Source organism: Notolepis coatsorum, assembly GCF_963971535.1.
Source record: "Notolepis coatsorum genome assembly, chromosome: 20".
In the NCBI taxonomy this organism is placed as follows: domain Eukaryota; kingdom Metazoa; phylum Chordata; class Actinopteri; order Aulopiformes; family Paralepididae; genus Notolepis; species Notolepis coatsorum.
In genome coordinates this window covers 33,472,164-33,492,729 of record NC_140184.1, presented here as the reverse complement: position 1 = coordinate 33,492,729, position 20,566 = coordinate 33,472,164, and the positions used below count along the sequence as shown (strand labels likewise).

The 20,566-nt window shown below is 43.2% G+C and overlaps 1 protein-coding gene across 2 annotated transcripts in view; it reads left to right on the top strand.

The window, feature by feature from the left end:
• Positions 1-20,566, top strand: part of coro2ba (coronin, actin binding protein, 2Ba) — a 163,724-nt gene that overhangs the window by 79,813 nt on the left and 63,345 nt on the right. For both annotated transcript variants that reach the window (XM_084337146.1, XM_084337147.1), the window contains exons 2-6: positions 2,024-2,224; positions 10,679-10,795; positions 12,103-12,252; positions 12,551-12,715; positions 13,472-13,588. In XM_084337146.1, coding sequence (XP_084193272.1) covers positions 2,024-2,224; positions 10,679-10,795; positions 12,103-12,252; positions 12,551-12,715; positions 13,472-13,588 — 750 coding nt within the window. The remainder of the gene's footprint in view (positions 1-2,023; positions 2,225-10,678; positions 10,796-12,102; positions 12,253-12,550; positions 12,716-13,471; positions 13,589-20,566) is intronic.

Below are 20,566 nucleotides of genomic sequence, written 5' to 3'. Positions count from 1 at the left end.
GTCCACCGGGTACGTTTTTTTCAAGGCTCAGAACGTTTTCCTGAGTCTCGCGACTGCCGCGGCTCCGCCACTTGCTCGTTGTTGATTGGTCGGTCGAAAAAAGTTGAACTAGTTTCAACTTTAGGCGCTGGGAGCGCTCCGCCCAAAAACGCTGGGAAAAGGAGCGCGCCTGTCGCGTCTGTAGCATAGAAATTAATGACAGAAAGGAGCTGACAACTCATAAAATGTCCCCGGTCGACACGTCCCCTTACAGAGTCAAATCCACACTGAGCTGGTGTTAGATGTAGCCTACTCTTACAGAGTAAAATACACAATGAGCTGGTGTTAAATGTACTCTTATAGAGTCAAATATACACTGAGCTGGTGTTAAATGTACTCTTATAGAGTCAAATGTACAGTGTTATTCAAACATAATTATGTGCTGCTTCAATTCAAAGTAGTATGCAGTGCACTGAACATTGTGTGTTCTGTCTAGAGTAGCTAGCCTATGGACTAGGTTTTGTGGACCCTCAAATGACAGCTGGGTACAGATGTAGACATCCTAGTATCACTGTTGGTCCTACAGTTGTGATACTTCATACTGGAGCAGTAACACTATGGGCCATCCGAAGCAGGCTGAAGTGATTACCCCATAGTATGCATTGTGTGCCATCTCCCTTGTCTGGCTCGAGGGCAGAAGGCGAAGGCGGTGGCAGCGCGAGGCTCTGGGCACTTTTCTATTTGCATGCGGAGACCACAGCACCGCTACCAACAGCCCCCACCGCGGTTCACAGTGAACAATGCTGAATAGAGGATGGTCTGATGTCATCCAGCGACATTGCCACTGATCTGACAAGAGTCGTAAATCTTCCCTTCTCGACTTCCTGTCTGTGTGGACAGATATAGTAGCTCAGTAGTTTCTGAGTTGTAGTGCTCAGTAAATCTCTCTAGAATAGTCGCTGTATACATTAGCGTGAGCGACTAAAAAAGTCCTGGAATTACATTACATTCCACACATTTCACATTCAGCTCAGTAACTGAATCTACGGAGGCTCCCTCTGGGCAGCTGTCCCGCCTCGTGCTGCAAAACAGGAATTCCATCAGTACGTTTTTGTGGTGGAATGACAAACAAAAGTGGTGACTTGGGTCACAGTGAGTTGTAATGGTACAAAAGTTTATCACTTCCCTCTGTTGTACAGTGAGTGGCCGCTTAACTGTGGCTGGCTCGCTGTGGTTACACAGGGGATTTGTGGTGCAAAACATGGCATTTCTCACGTGTGAGTGAGATTAATCATTTTAAGGGGGGGGGGGGGGCTGTTTTTGATAGAGTTGTCTGTGAGAAAAGGACATTCCCCTTGCATTCCCCACTTGAAGAAAAACTAATTATTTGATCTGAAACATCATGAGATCAACATGATTTCACACTTCACAAGACTCTACCGTGACTAAAATCAGAAGTGATGTCATGTCTTCACTGATGGGACACTGTGCTTCCCTGTATATTTGCCAGTGTGGCTATTTTAGCATTTAGCTATTTTTTTTCTCAACACTAATATGATGAGCTATGTTTTTGCCTCGCTGTGTAATGTAATTTTGTTTAAAAGGCACACAATGCCAGCTTGGCTTAATGTCTGCATGGCAAATATATGTCGACCTTTTTCAATTACAGCTCTGTTTGGGTGAATGCTGAGCAAAACACGTCAGGAAGAACATATACTGCATTATGATCACTCCTATGGTGCTGCTTCTAGATCATTGCATTTTCTTTAATAGTAAAACACAAGATACTTGTGCCCTAATGTGATAACAGTGAAACCATAGTAGAATAGTAAATAGTAAAATGGTAAAATTTGGTATATCCATGTAATTCAGAAAGACTCGCAACACTGTGGTAGCTCCCAATATTCTTCTTACTTTATTACACGTTTATACCCTGACACCAACATTTGGTATATCACCAATTATCATCTGATGTACCCCAGTGTTACTCTGTCTTTTCTTTACTTTTGTTGATAATTTCCCCTCTCTGTGTGTTACATTACAGATGTCATGGCGTCCGACCTACCGAAGCTCCAAGTTTCGAAACGTCTACGGCAAGGTGGCAAACCGGGAGCACTGCTTTGACGGAATCCCCATCACAAAGAATGTCCACGACAACCACTTCTGTGCCGTCAACGGCAAGTTCCTGGCTATCGTCACCGAGAGCGCCGGCGGAGGCTCTTTCATCGTTGTACCTGTATCTCAGGTAACAACGACTAACTAAAGTGAAGCTTGTAAAATGATTAGTTAACCTATGAAGATAGCGCTGCCATCTTTGCCTTTGTCATGCTACAGCGACTTTTCTCCCGCAATGTAAATGAATCAGTTTGATAAGATATTGGCCAAAGAAAAGTTATAAAAGTTATATTATGTAATACGGTAAATTAGTGAGCAAAATTGTTTACCATCAATCAATCTTTCTTCTATGAAGCTGCACGATTCAATAGAGTAGTGTTTATGAAGCTGAGCGGTTCATTAGAGCAGCAGTGTTTATGAAGCTGAGCGGTTCATTAGAGCAGCAGTGTTTATGAAGCTGAGCGGTTCATTAGAGCAGCAGTGTTTATGAAGCTGAGTGGTTCATTAGAGCAGCAGTGTTTATGAAGCTGAGCGGTTCATTAGAGCAGCAGTGTTTATGAAGCTGAGTGGTTCATTAGAGCAGCAGTGTTTATGAAGCTGAGCGGTTCATTAGAGCAGCAGTGTTTATGAAGCTGAGCGGTTCATTAGAGCAGCAGTGTTTATGAAGCTGAGCGGTTCATTAGAGCAGCAGTGTTTATGAAGCTGAGTGGTTCTTAACACTGTGTAGTGGGGAGATCTGCTGAATTGTAGGCTACTGCCCCCACCAGACATCAACAGGAGCTATACAGTGGCCACCTATGGAGAAATCCAGTAGGCTGTTGGTACTGTATGTGTGTGTGTAGCTTAGTGTAGCCTGGTCACTGCTCCAGCATTCTCTGGGTTGTTATCTAAGTCTGGTCAAGAAATAACACAGTGTCTCACAATCTATTTTTCTTACATAGATAAATCCCCAGAGATCATAGGTCAATAATTTAATGATTAGCGTTAAGCCCTTTATAAATCAGCAAATACAACCCATCACTGAAAAGGCACAACATTGATCTGTTTTTCTTTTATTTCTATTTCTGCATATCTGCATGAAAGTTTAGATAAAACCTGACTAAACTCAATGAACGTGTTGCTTAATGTTTTTACTCATTGTTATGCTTTAATTCATATTCTGTCACGTAAACATATTGCTCACTGCTTGCAACCAGATGATTTTGCAAGTGCTGCTATAAGTATTACACTCCAGCCTAGGGGCAGGAAAGATGCAAAGCTCTTTTGTTTTGAGATGTTGATGTTGAAGATGGCAAAGTAAGGTTCATAAAGGAGACCTGCACTGCAGCTGGTGGGAAATGTACAAAAAACAAAGCACTATAGCTAATTAGGAAAAGGGTGGGGAACCCACTACAATGGAAAAATACTGTTGGGAATTATTGTACACTGTGACTGGTATGTTACTGCCATTCATTTGTAGGGAGAGATAAGAAGATACAGTATAAGTACATTGTGCAGGATAAAAAATAAAAACAATAGCTCTAAATTTCAATTTCAACATTGCTCACAGTATTGGCCATATTCACACAGCAGCCATTTTGATCTCATGTCATTCTCAGGATGGGAACAGGGTGGAAAGCAATCCCATCCTGAGCATGACATAAGAGCAAAATGACCGCTGTGTGAATATGGCCAATGTGATATAATTTCTGCGACTGTATATATGACTGCTGTGAGTTGTTCCACATGATAAGTTCCTGCTTCACTGTCCCACTGACCCTTTTATGCTCTCTTCTGCTCTTTTTATTATGAGTTGTAAGTTAAGTTATACTTGTATTAATCTCCTTGAGGAAATTCATTATCTGCATTTGACCCATCCTAACGATTTAGGAGCAGTGGGCAGCCACATATTATGGTGTGGGGGAAACCGGAGTACCCGGAAACAACAGGGGGAACATGCAAACTCCATACAGAAAGGCCCCCTTGTTTGGATTTGAACCCAGGACCTTCTTGCTGTGAGGCAATAGCACTAACTACTGTACCACTGTGCTTTCCATGTAAATTCCCTCTCAATTCCCTTCTTAAACCCTGACTGCCACATTCTTTCTGTTAGGTCAAAAAAAATATTCAAGACATTTTTGTCATCCAGAGTCATTCGTCTGTACAGTGTGCTCTTGCTTTGGCAGGGAGAGTGGCTTTTGTCCTCACAATTGGCTCTCACTGCTGGTGTCCGAGGTTCTTTCCCAGACTCCCTCTGTTGTAAAAGGATAAAGAGATCATATATTTAATTTTGTCTTTTCATGCTGTGACTATGACTCTGTCCTCAACCCCCTTTGTGGGACATAACTATATCAGTTGGAAGAAGGGTGCTTGGGAATATCCCTGCATTTCTGCTGACTTGACATGTATAGAATGGTGTTAGATGTTTCTGTAATCAGCCAATCTTATCTCGTCATCTCCTTTGTGACTCTCCCTGTCCTGCGTTGTGTTTTCTTTCAACCCTTGTTAGTACATCCGTTAGTCATAAGAAACGACACTGCAACGTGATCTCTTCCCTTAGATCCTCATGTTTATTTTCATAAACATAGCTCTGTACCCGATGTAACCCATTCTGTATTGTCATTGTTCAGTCTTAATTCTCTTCAATCCAATGGTTCTCTCTCGTCGTAGCCAACCACCATTTCCTGTTAGCCGAAGCTTCCCCCACCCAGCGAGGGTGGGGAGGGATGAAAGTCTCTGATCCACGTCTGCTGGTCTGTGCTTCGTATCTCAGTCTAACTTGTCCCGGAAGAAACTCACATCATAACGTCTTCCCCCTAACAACAGGCCTGCCCCCTCTTCTTGTTACTACGTGACACGCTGTCTTTGACCCAAATCACTATAGCAACGGCGATGTTGATATTATCCCCCTAGTTCTCTCTGACCAAACCTGCCTGTGGCTTGATAATGCACTTTCTCCAGATCGAGTGACCTTGATGCTGTGGCTATTAGCTGTTGATGTTAAACAGCACAGCCCGAATCCTCATCTGCTGCTGTTAGTCTGCTGCAACACACTCTCTGATTGCCGGCTACTTTTAAGATCTATAGATCCGTCTGAGTAGATGCTGTCACCCACCGATATATATACATTATATACACATTGAAAAACATAGATTCCTTCAATGGCTATTGGTCATTTGGTTCAGCTGATGACAGCAATGGGACGACAGCAAGGGTGTCATACATCTCTTCAACACAACCTTTAGGTGCTGCTCTGTGACAACAGGAACTGAATCCTGCAAGATAGATAGATAGATAGATAGATAGATAGATAGATAGATAGATAGATAGATAGATAGATAGATAGATAGATAGATAGATAGATAGATAGATAGATAGATAGATAGATAGATAGATAGATAGATAGATAGATAGATAGATGGTTATAGCCGCAATGGTTGAAATGGAAATAGCATAAAGAAACGAACCGTATACCAATGAACGTGGAGGGGAAACCTGAATAGATGGAATAATGGTATGCGTGGTGATGTCACCAGGCACATTTTAACTACTGGAAAATTGCTGTCTGCCCTGCTTGGCAGATGCTGCTACCTAAGGTAGCCTGGGGCTATGTGGGTATGACGTCACTCACAAGGCGACCAAACCAACCAAAGGAGGAGAAAAAAAGAGAACAGCAATGTTTTGGGCTTTCTTGTGTGTGTGCTTTCATGTGTGTTCATCATGGGTGTGCTTTCATGTGTGTTCGTCATGTGTGTTCGTCGTGTGTGTTCGTCATGTGTGTTCGTCATGTGTGTTCGTCATGTGTGTTCGTCATGTGTGTTCGTCATGTGTGTTTGTCATGTGTGTTCGTCATGTGTGTTCGTTGTGTGTGTTCGTCATGTGTGTTTGTCATGTGTGTGCTTTCATGTGTGTTCGTCATGGATATTTGAAAGAGAATGCCACCCATATTATTTCTGTGCCTCTGGACAGTTCAGGCAATACTGGTGAACATGCACCGCTCTCCCCTAAAGCTAGAACTCTGAGAGAGAACCCTTGAATGTGATTTTTCATTTTAAATAGACTTCTTTTGAGTTTGGGTATCATACAAAACAAATCTACTTCCAAAACGTATGCCTTTGCCAGAAGTTATTGTATCTTTTAATCTTAAAATCGTATTATTGTTTAAACAAGTACAGTCTGCCAACAAAGTGTGATAATGTTACACATTTTAACATCATTCAGACTGTTTCATATGATTCAGCCTGTTTACAAAGATTTTCTAAAAACAAGTGACATCATTATCTTGAAATAAAACAGGAGTGGGTCATGTGTCTTATTTCAAGACTGTATCACTTTGTTTTATGAAGTTTCGTGAAACTACTTCTCGAAGAAGGAGGCTTCCAGTACTCGGAATGCTCCCTGGTAAACGTTATGGAAATGTTCCGGGCGTTTCTGTGGCAGGTTAGACTAACGAGCAGCATGGCAGAGAGACGGCTGACAAATGAAGCTGACAGCCCATGAGACGGCCATCTGGTGTCTCTGTGTCCCAGAGACAATGCCACCCGCGAGGGGGAAGACTATTACCGGCTCCAACTGGCACGGAAATGGGCACCGTGGGGCCAGAGACACCTTTTCCGTGATGGAATAGTAAACACCTATGTCATTTTCAGACAGATAGATGGAGAGAAGGAAGGACGTTTTGGTGGGAGGTTGGAGAGAGAAATTAAATCAGATATGCTGCAGTATGTCTCACACCTTCAGTATTTTTTGCCTCAATCAACTGGCTTATGAATATTGTCTGTTTTGCTTTTCTTTCTTTCACATCTGGCCCCTCATCTCTCTCGAACACACGTCTCACACACACTCACTGACTGACTGGGCGTGCACACGCATGCGTAGAAACAGAGGAAGTCCAGGCCAACACATGGGTGGTTATTAACAGTGAGTGGTGAGTGTTAATGAGCAGACTGTGTCACAGATTTTCCATTTTGATTAAAGCTGGTTTGCTGCTTCTGCACCCCCCCCCCCCCCCCCTCACACACACACACACACGCACGCACGCACGCACGCACACACACACACACACACACACACACACACACACACACACACACACACACACACACACACACACACACACACACACACACACACTCCTCCCTCTTTAAACACCAGGGTTGCTTTAGGCCTTGCCTTTGAACAGTATACAGTAGCGATCCAGTGTGGTAGTATGTTATTAGCTTGACAGTAGTCTCCTAGAGGTTATTGCAGAAAGATTAAAGTCAATAGGAGTGATACACATTACCTTTGCTTACTTTGTATTTGTATCTCTTTACTTGTTTTGTGTGTGTGTGTGTGTGTGTGTGTGTGTGTGTGTGTGTGTGTGTGTGTGTGTGTGTGTGTGTGTGTGTGTGTGTGTGTGTGTGTGTGTGTGTGTGTGTGTGTGTGTGTGTGTGTGTGTGTGTGTGTGTGTGTGTGTGTGTGTGTGTGTGTGTGTGTGTGTGTGTGTGTGTGTGTGTGTGTGTGTGTGTGTGCTCTTATTGACCATTGTCTATATTCCTGTCCTGTTCACTGCCATGGGCAGGGAGGAACAGGAATAGTATCAATGCTAATCCGTTGTCGGAGCACTACAGGCACATCAGATATGCCGATGGAAATTACCAGCAGCATGCAATATAGCAACCCTACATCACGCCCATGTGTGAAATACGCCCACCGGTCCACTACAGGATAGCATGGCAGTGTCACGTGAAACGGTTATGGCATGAAAATGACACACAGGTATGACTGTGCAGTTAAGGTGCAGTACCAGCAGGGGGCCTTAAAAAGGAAACGTATACAGTTAACCACAGAGACTACGAGTAGCGCTGAGGGCCATGCATAGTGCATGCAGAGGTTGTGGGACAGGCGGCGACCATGAACACATGGTCAGAATATCACAGCAGCAGAATATCAATTCAATTTAACAAGCATGACTCAGCAAATTCATCTTAATTCAGTCAATAAAAAGCAGCCATTTCGGACCAACTGCTGCAGAGATTATTTATATACTAGATTAGTCCGATTTATTGTTAGTCACTACCTTATGAATCTCCATCCAGCAGTACAGCCATATGTGCAACAATAGCAAAGACTATTGGAAGAAGGAAGAAGAAAGTGGCTAGGAAGGCAAGATAAAAATACATAATTTGACAAACTTGTGTCAGATACAGTATTTCAATTTACAATAATACATTTTCCACACTTCTTACTTACTCCCTGTCATTAAAATGATTCTATATTCTGAACATCTAATCTGATTTTTTTGTCTCACCTGGGACGCCAGTCTGAGGCTTGCAAGGCTGTTGCTAGATTGGTGTTCAGGCAATAAAATAACAACAACAAAAGCATGTCCTTTGTAATAAATACAATGTGTTGTGATTTGCAAAACAGAGCTGGTAGCTACCACAGAGTACAACAAACTGGGAAGGTGATTCAAAGTGGTGCCTCAGGTGTAGTAAAGCCACTGGTCCCAGGCTAGCACATCTGTGTTGTCACCAGGAGTGGTCTTCTTGCCATGGCTTCAGGAAATGAGCTCCAGACAGGCAGCCACTGACAAACTGGCCTGGAGTCACAGACCTTTATCATGCAGTCATACCATTCAGCATTATAAATGGTTACTATATGCTAAAGTTGGCAGATTAATTGGACTGATGAACACTGTGCCGCACTAAGTTCAGTTGGTTGAGCAATAGTTGTGTATATGTGCCTGTATGTGTATGTGTATGTGTACGTGTGCATGCGTACATGTCTCTGTGTGAGCCTGCAGTATATGTGTGTGTGTGTGTGCAACAAAACAATATATATGTATGTGTGTTTGCGTGTTTGTGTGTTTGTGTGTGTGTGTGTGTGTGTGTGTGTGTGTGTGTGTGTGTGTGTGTGTGTGTGTGTGTGTGTGTGTGTGTGTGTGTGTGTGTGTGTGTGTGTGTGTGTCAGTTATGAAAGCAGCAGGGGGTCCAGCCCTGTGTTAAGGAGCCTTACCAGTGAGACTACATTATGTTCCAGTTGCTAAGAGAATGACTGGCCTCCGAGCTGTCAGAGCAGAATAGGAAGAAATTGATAATGAGATTATAATAACATTGTCTGTTCATTTAATTAGCTCATAGAAAATATCCAGGCATGGCCATATCATTTATCATATGGAACTTACACCAAAAGGACAGTTGTGCATTTATCTTTGTGCATATGGTTTCCAATAGTTATTATTCTCAACTGGGCTGCAGTTTCAACTAAACAAATACCATATTGTTGATATGTTGAGTTGGTCCTTGACTGTGACATATGTAGATTATAGAGAAGGTTAAAGACCCGTCAGAGATCCACATGTAAATAGATTATAAAGACCCGTCAGAGATCCACATGTAAACAGATGATAGAGAAGGTTAAAGACCCGTCAGAGATCCACATGTAAACAGATGGGTAGCCCCACCACCAACAGTGAAACATAGGAATGGAGACATAATTCTGTCTCTAGTCCATTGACTGAGCTTTTGATACAATCACTAACACCAGACAACAGCTAAATATGAGTTTTTGATTGTATTTGCTTTATTTTGTGGCAGTAGAATATTTGTTTATGTTGGTAATGTTGGTAAATATATTCTTATTTTCCATATCAAACTCTTCATGGATGTATGTGAATACACCCCACATTGATATGGCCAGAAAAAAACACTGATTGAGGTTTTAATTCTTAATTAGTTTAGGATCTACTCTTCCTTGCAAGGACACATCAAAGCTTTGACATCCATTGGCCTGTCGTCTATTCCGCAGGGTGTGAGCTGCCTATGGGAAATTACCGTGGAAATTAGCTTTAGCTAACGTGGGAGATAGATTCTACTATGAAGGCATTCAGATGACTTTCATGTCATTAGAGGTGAAGGAGGGAGAAGATCAAATGTTGAGGACTTGGTGCAGCGCTATATTGTGACAGTATGTGTGCGTGTGTGTGTGTGTGTATGTGAGTGTGTGTCCTTAAGAGATATCAGTAACCACATGCACTCACACACACACACACACCTACACACGCACACACACGTGCGCGCACACACACGCACACACACACACACCTACACACACACACACACACACACACACACACACACACACACACACACACACACACACACACACACACACACACACACACACACACACACACACACACACACACACACACACACACAAATGGAGGATTCCACTAAGGCATGAATGCTCTTAGCCATCTCTCTACGGAATTAAGAATGAGGTCAGTGGATTGAAGAGGCATCAAACATTCATGACATCATCATGACCGATATTGAGAGCTCTCTGCTGACGCTCTGTTATTATGAACCACCGCCCCCTGCTGGACATGTTGGGTTACTTCAATAACAAAACTATGGGGGATAAATGGTTATCACAATACTGCTATTTTGGATTACTTTATCTCATTCCTTTAAAAAAAAAAATCCAGGTCCGGTTGGCAGCTCTATTCTATTCCATTATATAGTTTGTTTGTTTCCTGACATGGTACATGTATTCATGTCCATATGCTGTTATTGGACAGAAAAGGTCATGTGATGAGCATCATATCTCCCCCCTCCAGGCCGGCCGTATCGACTCTCACCACCCCAGAGTGTGTGGTCACCAGGGCAACGTGCTGGACATCAAGTGGAACCCCTTCTTTGAGAACATCATAGCATCCTGTTCAGAAGACTCCTCGGTAAACAGCTTTACCACATAAATACTGAAGTGATTCATAGTATTCCTGTGTTGTTTTCATACACACTAGATTTACCACAGAAATACTGTAGTGATTCATAGTATTCCTGTGTTGTTTTCATACACACTAGATTTACTACAGAAATCCTATAGTGATTCATAGTATTCCTGTGTTGTTTTCATACACACTAGATTTACCACATAAATACTACTGAAAAAAACGGTAGCCTATTCCTGTGGTTTTAGGCTAGAAGCTATAGTTCTATAGTGATTCACTTTAGTATCTCTATAGTAATTGGTGCAAACTACTACAGGAAAACACAGGAATACAATCATTTTCCTATAGTTATTTTCCATATGGGACGTCCCTAGTGTATGTATTATACTATAGGCTGTAGGCCTACTGTAGCGTTACAGAGCAGTGGTTCGCAAGATGATTCAGCTGATTTGTCAAGACTCAAGATTACTTTATTTGTCCCGAAGGAAATTTGTCTCGGACATAAAGGCTTCCACATAAAGAAAATATAGTGCAGTTACAGACATAAAGTGCATAGTACAGATATAGATTAAATGATCTATGATCATGTTTGTATTAAGTGATAAATAACTACATTTTCGTGAGAGATTTTTGCAGCCTTTATGTCTCCTCCAATTCATAGAGTAAAACAACTACAAAACACTGACCATGCTCTCACTTTTGCCAAACCATATACTAAGATATGTCCTGTATGGTTAGACTTATATTAGTATCAGTATTTACTATTTGGTGTTTCAATATCCACACCTATTTCCACTGCTCCATGGTCCAGCCATGCCTGCCTACCCTGTCTCCTGTATAGTCTTCTCACTTGTTGAGAGATAATCTCCTGATCTCTGCCACAACACAGAGCATCTGCCCATAGTCGTAATCCAGCCTAATCCTAATGCTGTAGGCCACATTGATAGCATGCTATTTTTGATTCAAAGGAATGTCTAGCTAGCTATGTAAAGCTGATCAGATGCAGTTTGGAGTTTATGCAAAAGATAGGCAGGCGGTCATATCGGGAAGTTATATGAAAGGCCAGTGGGATTGGATGTGTTTTTGTGCACATCAGTGTGTACAGTATATAACACTGCTGTATGATGATCATGTACTGTGTACTCTCTGTATCTTTCTGCATCTTTCCTCCACTCCGTGTGTGTGTGTGTGTGTGTGTGTGTGTGTGTGTGTGTGTGTGTGTGTGTGTGTGTGTGTGTGTGTGTGTGTGTGTGTGTGTGTGTGTGTGTGTGTGTGTGTGTGTGTGTGTGCGTGCGTGTGTGTGTGTACAGGTGCGAGTATGGGAGATCCCAGAGGGTGGTCTGCGGCGGAACATGACGGAGGCTGTGTTGGAGCTGTATGGCCACAGCCGGCGTGTGGGTCTCATCGAGTGGCACCCTACCAGCAGTGGCATCCTCTTCAGCGCTGGCTACGACTACAAGGTACCCTGCCACTACCTCAGCCTCTACCACTGTAAAAACAAACGGCACTGAACATTTCATCTCATTCTATTTTATATGTCAGTTGTCATATCATACAGCGGAAACATGTGTTATCTCATTCTGTATCCTGGCTGAAGCAAACAGCCATCCTTTCAGCAATTTACAAAATGTTCACCTTGGTGATTTCAAGAACCACAGCCATCCAACAGCCTTCAGTCTCTCTCTCTCTCTCTCTCTCTCTCTCTCTCTCTCTCTCTCTCTCTCTCTCTCTCTCTCTCCCCCCTTCCCTCCCTCTCAGATCTTGATCTGGAACCTGGAGATTGGTGAACCAGTGAAAATGATTGACTGCCATACGGACGTCATCCTCAACATGTCCTTCAACACAGACGGCAGCCTGCTGGCCACCAGCTGTAAGGACAAGAAGCTGCGTGTTATTGAGCCGCGCTCTGGGAGAGTCCTTCAGGTGAGGCTGGTTGAGAATAGATTAGATTAGATTAGTGGAAGCAAATATACAATATTAAAAAGTTATAAATGAGAAACTATACAATAAATACTATACAATAAAACAATGTTACAATACTGTACAATATACAAAATAACAATATACAAAATAACAATACAAAATAACAATCACAGTGTCAGACGGTAGTGGGTGGGTATTGCACTGTGGATATTGCACTTGAGGAATAGCAAGTGGTGGGGTCTTTCAATAAAGAGAATTAGACCATTAGGAAGTACTGTTGGAGTGGCACCATATCACCACCAGACACCATCCTGAGTCATGCAATTAGTGGGGGTGTGTTCTAAGTTAAGCTATCTGACTACCTACATGCTACCTACGGTACATGGATCTTGTGTTGTGAATACATGACATGTATTGACAGTGTTCAGTTAGTAACACACACACACACACACACACACACACACACACACACACACACACACACACACACACACACACACGTACACACACAGGTGGTCACACAACACGTCGTGTCTAGGACACCATCTATGCATTCTGGCTGCTTGGGTTTAAAATCCAGCTCTGTAACTGTCTGTCTGAAGAAAAGCAGACCAGGACACTCTCTCTCTCTCTCTCTCTCTCTCTCTCTCTCTCTCTCTCTCTCTCTCTCTCTCTCTCTCTCTCTCTCTCTCTCTCTCTCTCTCTCTCTCTCTCTCTCTCTCTCTCTCTCTCTCTCTCTCTCTCTCTCCCCTGCAGCATGCTAACTGTAAGAACCATCGTGTGAATAGAGTGGTGTTCCTGGGGAACCTGAAGCGGCTGGTGACCACTGGAGTGTCCCGCTGGAACACACGGCAGATCGCTCTCTGGGACCAGGTAAGGTGTGTGTGTGTGTGTGTGTGTGTGTGTGTGTGTGTGTGTGTGTGTGTGTGTGTGTGTGTGTGTGTGTGTGTGTGTGCGCGTGTGCGTGTGCGTGTATGTGTGTGTGTGTGTGCACACCTGTATATATGTGTGCTTACAGTTTTATTATCAAAACAATACACACAGCTATCTTATAAATATCTCTTACAGAGCATCAATTAAACACTGGTGTGGTACATTTAAAACACTACCATCAAAATACTGTTTATACTGTATGTTTTACATATGTGTAAAAATTAGAGGTGGGCATAGCTATTTTTTTTTAATTCTAGATTAATCTATCTGCAATCCTGGAGTTAATCTAGATTAATCTAGATTAAAATGGCTCATTTGAAGTCTGCCGAAGGCATTCAAAATATGTGTGTTTTACCTAGGGATGGGTATCGTTAGGATTTTATCGATACTACTACTCTTATCGATACTGCTTAACGGTTCGGTACTTTATCGACATTGCTTTATTATTTATAACTTTATAAATAAATATTATTTCTTCAGCAACAGCAGCAGCAATGTTCTTTTATATAACTTTATAAATAAATATAATAAATAAATATAATTTCTTCAGCAACAGCAGCAACAATGTTTTAAATGTGTCTGAATTATAGACTTTTTATAATAAACAACAAATGTAAGATAAAAAAAAAATATATATATATATATACACTGAATGATTAGTTGTTACCTAAAGCCCTTGGACTCCACTGTAGAGAAGAGGTGCAGGCCTTTGACAACAAACTGGGTCACAGCCCTGTGACACTCGTCTCCCCCCCCCCCCTACCTCTGTCATCCTTCCTAGCTGCTAGGGTGAAGGGACTTGGCTTGGCTGGGAGGCTGGTGGTGGAGGGAGAGGGAGGAGGCGTGGGCTGTCATCTTTCAAATATATTTGTAGCTAAACAATTATATTTTATTTATTAGCCTATTCGTAATAATTAGTTATTAGCCTAGCTAACTCCGGATTATCTTGGCTTACCTGCAGTGGACGTGCATGGAGATGGAACACTGCGAGCAAAGCAGTCGAAAACGGCGCATTTCTGCAGTGTAGACTAATGTTATGTTTTGACAACAGATGTTTTGACAAATTGCTTGTATTGCATCCCATACTTGCAAATGTTTTATTGCACTTGTGGCAACGTGCGTTGTCGGCATCGACTTTCGTAAAGTGTACCCATACTTTCGTTTTGTTCTCTCCGCCATGATAATAATAATAATAATGAGCGCAGAGCTCGGTCTGTGTCCTCAGCGCTTCAACACTGAGCCACAAATAGGCCCCGCCCTTAAGTACCCGTATGTGTATGTGTGAGTGAGCGGCTCGCTTCTCGTGCAGACAGAGAGAGAGAGAGGAGACCCAAGTTTGAGAAATAGATTAACGGCGTCAATTGTATTATCGCGCGATAACAGTCCGGCCTTAACGCCGTTAACGGCCCAGCTCTAGTAAAAATGTGTAGCAATTGTTTCCTTTTTACTGTAAAGTGTAGGGGTTTTGTTTGTCCCAAAATAGGTTTGTCTGTTTGTCTATCCAATTAACTCACAACCCAGCTTCCCAGAGTCATACTGTATGCTTACAGTATAATGTATAGTTGATACTGCAGCATTGTTACACAACGGTTACAGTACTGTAAGAACATTTTTAGACTTACATTGGGGGATGTAATGATACAAATCTGTGCACAAACACAGAAAGGTAACAAAGCAAATATGTATTTGTTACTGTAATACAAATGTTTTTCGTAAGCCCACAAACAATAACAATAAAGGCTTAAAATGTGGTGATAAATATCTAAATACAATACTGTAAAAGGAAAATGTGGCTGGACTCACTGCCCAGCTTTGGTTAATGTTACATTTACATTACATTTAGCTGACTCTTTTATCCAAAGCGACTTACAAGTTCTGTACAACAAGTCATCAGGAAGGGTACAACTCTATCAGCTGAGTAACAATGTTCATCAAAGTGTTGCGTGCTACATTGTAGGTTAGTTTATTAGGACAAGTGCATGACAGAACGTTAGTTAGGGTTCGATTTCTTTTAATTTTTTTTTTATATTTTTATTCAGATAATGGTTGAAGAAGTGCGTCTTTAGATGACGGCGAAAGATTGGACGGGTTTCAGCTGTCCTAACTGGGGTGGGTAGTTCATTCCACCATTGTGGGGCAATGACTGAGAATAGGCGACTTCTCTTTGATGACCCTCCCGGAGCTTGGATAGGAGTAGGTCTGAGGTGGCCAGAAGATGCAGAGCGTAGGGGTCTTGAGGGTGTGTAGTTAGAGACCATTGACCGGAGGTAGGCGGGAGCGGTTCCCTTCGCCGCACGGTATGCTAGGTCGAGGGCCTTGAAGCGGATTCGTGCAGCAACGGGGAGCCAGTGCAGGTCCCTAAGAAGTGGGGTGACATGGGCCGACTTCGGTAGGTTTGAGATCAGGCGGACCGCTGCGTTCTGAATGAGTTGAAGAGGCTTGGTGGCAGTGGCCGGGAGGCCAGCAAGCAGTGCATTGCAGTAGTCGAGGCAGGAGATGACTGTTGATTAGACGAGGAGTTGGGTGGCTTCTTTTGTCAGGAAGGGGCGGATCCTTCTGACGTTGCTCAGGAGGAATCTGCAGGTTCTGGTTGTCGCTGCGATGTGAGCAGAGAAGTTCAACTATTCGTCGAGGACAACACCAAGGTTCTTGGCGGTCGGGGACGCGGTCACAGCTGAATTCTCGACTGTGATGGAAAGGTCGGTCAGGGGGCAGGATTTGGCCGGCAGGTGTAGCAATTCTGTTTAGCTTAGGTTCAGTTTGAGGTGGTTGGTCGTCATTCAGGCGGAGATGTCGGATAGACAGGCCGAGATCCGCTCAGAGACGTGGATATCTGAGGGAGGGAAGGAGAGGAAGAGTTGAGTATCATCGGCATAACAATGATACGAGAAGGCATGAGACGTGATAATGTTACCCAGTGATTTAGTGTAGACGGAGAAGAGAAGGGGTCCTAGGACCGAGCCCTGGGGGACACCCGTCCGCAGGGGGCGGGTGGCCGACAGGGTCCCTCTCCATGACACTTGGTAGGAGCGGTCGTTCAGGTATGATGTCAGCCATGTCAGCGCAGAGCCAGCCACTCCCATTCCTGCGAGGGCCGCGAGGAGGATCTGATGGTTGACTTCGTCGAAGGCTGCAGATAGATCTAGGAGAATCAGGACAGAGGAGAGGCCTTTCGCTTTTGCTAAGTGAAGTGCCTTTGTGACCGCAATGAGGGCCGTTTCTGTGGAGTGGCCAGTCCGGAAGCCAGACTTATTAGGGTCTAGGAGGTCATTCTGTAGGAGATAAGCAGTAAGTTGGTTGGATACAGCACATTCAAGTGTTTTAGAAAGGAAGGAGAGAAGGGAGACAGGACGATAGTTGCCTATGACGGTGGGGTTCAGGGTTGGTTTTTTATGACGTGACTGGCTTGTTTTAGGGAGGTGGGGACCACCCCCGAGTTGAGTGAGGAGTTGATGGTTGCAGTTAGGAATGGGAGGATGTCCAGTGCTATGGTCTGGAGGAGTGGGGAGGGTAGCTGGTCTAGCTGGCATGTAGTCGGACGGTTCGAAGTTACCAGTGTCAGGGTCTCGGCTTCTGTAATGGGAGAGAAAGATGACAGAGTGAAGGATGAGGTTCTCGATTCAGTATTTGGAATGGGTGGGGGTTGGGAGAAGGAGCTGCGGATGTTCTCCACTTTTTCCTCAAAGAAGATCGCGAAGTCTTCGGCAGATAAAGATGAGGGAGGAGGGGGTGGGGGGGGGAGTGAGGAGGGAGGCCACGATTACTGTAAGGACATGATCAGCTTTGGTCATTGTTAGGCCATGATTACTGTAAGGACATGATCATCGTCATTGTTAGGCCATGATTACTGTAAGGACATGATCAGCTTCGGTCATTGTTAGGCCATGTTAGAAAACGGTGTCTTTGGCCTTTATCAGCCTCCATCTGCCCTTCCATGAAGTCTTCTGCGTTGTGTTATTAGTTGATGATGAGGCAATCATTTGGTGGGATTCAGTCCTCCCACGCACTGGCTGTCACACTGTTTCACCCCTGTTAATGCATCCGGACCAAAGTATGTACTGGAAACGTTGTCTCTTTATCATTAAAGGATGTTTATTTTCCATAAACATAGCATCTCGTACAGAATGAAAGTCTTTGATGGTGTCAGAAACTAGATTAATAGATTCTCTGTCGATCGCTTCGGTGGTTCTGCAGCCTGTCTGTTAGCCAAAGCCTGTCTGTTAGCCTGTAGCTATCTACCACGTGGTCTTTTCCCCCTCCCCCTTGGCTCGAAGCGCTGGAGCTCAGCTCTCAGTGTGGTTCGTTTCGCTGTCAAAACTCGTCTGGCTCCCCACCTCCATATAGGGACGTGTAGTCTAATGTCACTGGTTGTTCCACCCGTATAGGGATTTATCATTGGGAAAATGGATTATCGGCTATTGTAACAATTCTGCCGCATGGAAATTGAAAAGCTTTCCATTTTTGAACAAAATGAGTTAATTTCTATCACTAACATTATTGTTTAAGCATTTTTGGTTGAAAAAAAATTCGACGTAATAATTTTACAATTAATTGCGAATATTTTCATGTTGAGATATAGATTGTGGATTAATACGCACAGAAAGGTACACCATGCAAATGTTCATGCTTTATTTGTTTTAAACGAGACGATTTAGAAATGGGCAATGGGGAAATACGTTGTAATTTCAATCGAGGTGGACCGGCCGGAAACAGCAATGGCGAAACCACTACACCGTGACCTCCCTATAGAGCAGTGGTTCCCAAAGTCGGGGTCGCGACCCAAAGGTGGGCCGCGAGCAGCCACGGGAGGGCTGCGAGATGATTTAAAAAAAAATAAAAATAATAATTGTCAGGCCACTGAACTTAGAAGCAGGCCAGGACAGTGTTTCTAGTTGTATTCTAAAATTCTATTCTATTGTATTCTAAAATGTGACTATATGGTTTTATATTAACTTAATAAATAAACAAAAACGAAAAATCTACTTATTTCAACGAACATTTCAAACTAAATAACAGATTATGCACATAAAACGCTGAAAACAACCGAAGCAACAATAGTATTTTAATGAGGCTATTATTATTATCATTATTATTTTGCAACAAGTTAGCCCTCTCATAAATAGCACATATAAATGAATAACTAACTTGAACTAACTTAATAGGATTGAAGTGATATTTGGCTTAAAAAATCGGTCGCCTGGCAAAAAATAAAAAATAAAGAAAAGCCTGACGATGTGCATTGGGCCGCGGCTCTCTGACGCCTTATTTTCTGGGTCCCGGCCTGAAAAGTTTGGGAACCCCTGCTATAGAGGAATGTCTGTCTCTAAAGTCTAATACACACACAGGGTCTGTTAAACTAATATCTATATAGATATTTACTTTACATACATGTTGTTATAACCATATGAAAACCAGTGATATCTTTCAGCCATGATTACTGTAAGTACATGATCAGCTTCAGTCATTGTTAGGCCATGATTACTATAAGGACATGATCAGCTCTGCTTCAGTCATTGGTAGGCCATGATTACTGTAAGTACATGATCAGCTTCAGTCATTGTTAGGCCATGATTACTATAAGGACATGATCAGCTCTGCTTCAGTCATTGGTAGGCCATGATTACTGTAAGGACATGATCAGCTCTGCTTCAGTCATTGGTAGGCCATGATTACTGTAAGGACATGATCAGCTCTGCTTCAGTCATTGGTAGGCCATGATTACTGTAAGGCAGTGTTTCTCAAAGTGGGGGGCGCGCCCCCCAGGGGGGGCGCAGAGGCATGACAGGGGGGGCCTTGAGATAAAAAAAAAAATAAAAAATTTGGATTACAGAAAATTATCACTAAAGTGCTATCTGTTGCAGCTGCACTGTTCTCCATGAAAATACCATATTTGGATAAGTTTGACCATTTCTCAAAATCTGAAAATCATTATTTAATAAAACACAGAAAAGGATCACCAAGTTACTCTCGATAAAAAAAATTTAGACAAAGCTTCCTGACACATCTCCATCCAAACTCTTGGAAGAACTCATTGAAATCTCATCTGATACCACCTGGAGAGCTAGTTTCAGAGTGTGGTGCTGAGTACCAAGTATCTCATGATGCAGCAGTTAAGGTGTTGATACCATTCAGCACCACATATGTGTGAAGCTGGCTTTTCATCAATGACAGCTCTGAAAACAAAATATAGGGCCAAGTTGAGCCTTGAGGATGACATGCGTGTTGCCTTGTCAAAGACTGACAGCAATAAAGACTGTTTGCTTATTTCCTATGTTCGCTTTGTAAATTCCCAGTCACTGAGTGAAGATCTGCTGTTTTGCAAATATGTCAAAAACAGAGCGACAGCTGATGAGCTCTTCAAAATTATTGACAGTTACCTGACAGAACATGGACTGAAATGGGAGAACTGTGTGGGCTTTTGCTCTGACGGTGCGCAGGCCATGGCAGGGAAAAGGAGGGGGCTACAGGCGCTCATCAAGGGGGTCTCGCCAAACGCGCAATGGACGCACTGTAAATTCACAGAGAGGCACCAGCGTCAAGACAGCTTAGCCCTGAGCTGAATGAGGTTTTGACAGAAGTTATAAACGTGGTAAATTTCATCAAAACACGAGCCCTGAAAGCGTGCCTGTTCTCTGCTCTGTGTGAGGAGATGGGAGCTGACCATTCTGCAGTGCTGTTTCACAGCGAGACAAGGTGGCTCTCGCGAGGGAAGGTGTTGTCAATTTGAAAGGTCACGATATTGGTGTTATTTCAATAAATTTAAACATGGCCCATTTCATTACTATTTTGTTGGGGCGAGGGGGGGGGGGGGGGGGCCAAGATATTTTGGTCCGCCAAAGGGGGGCCTGACAGAAAAAGTTTGAGAAGCACTGCTGTAAGGACATGATCAGCTCTGCTTCAGTCATTGGTAGGCCATGA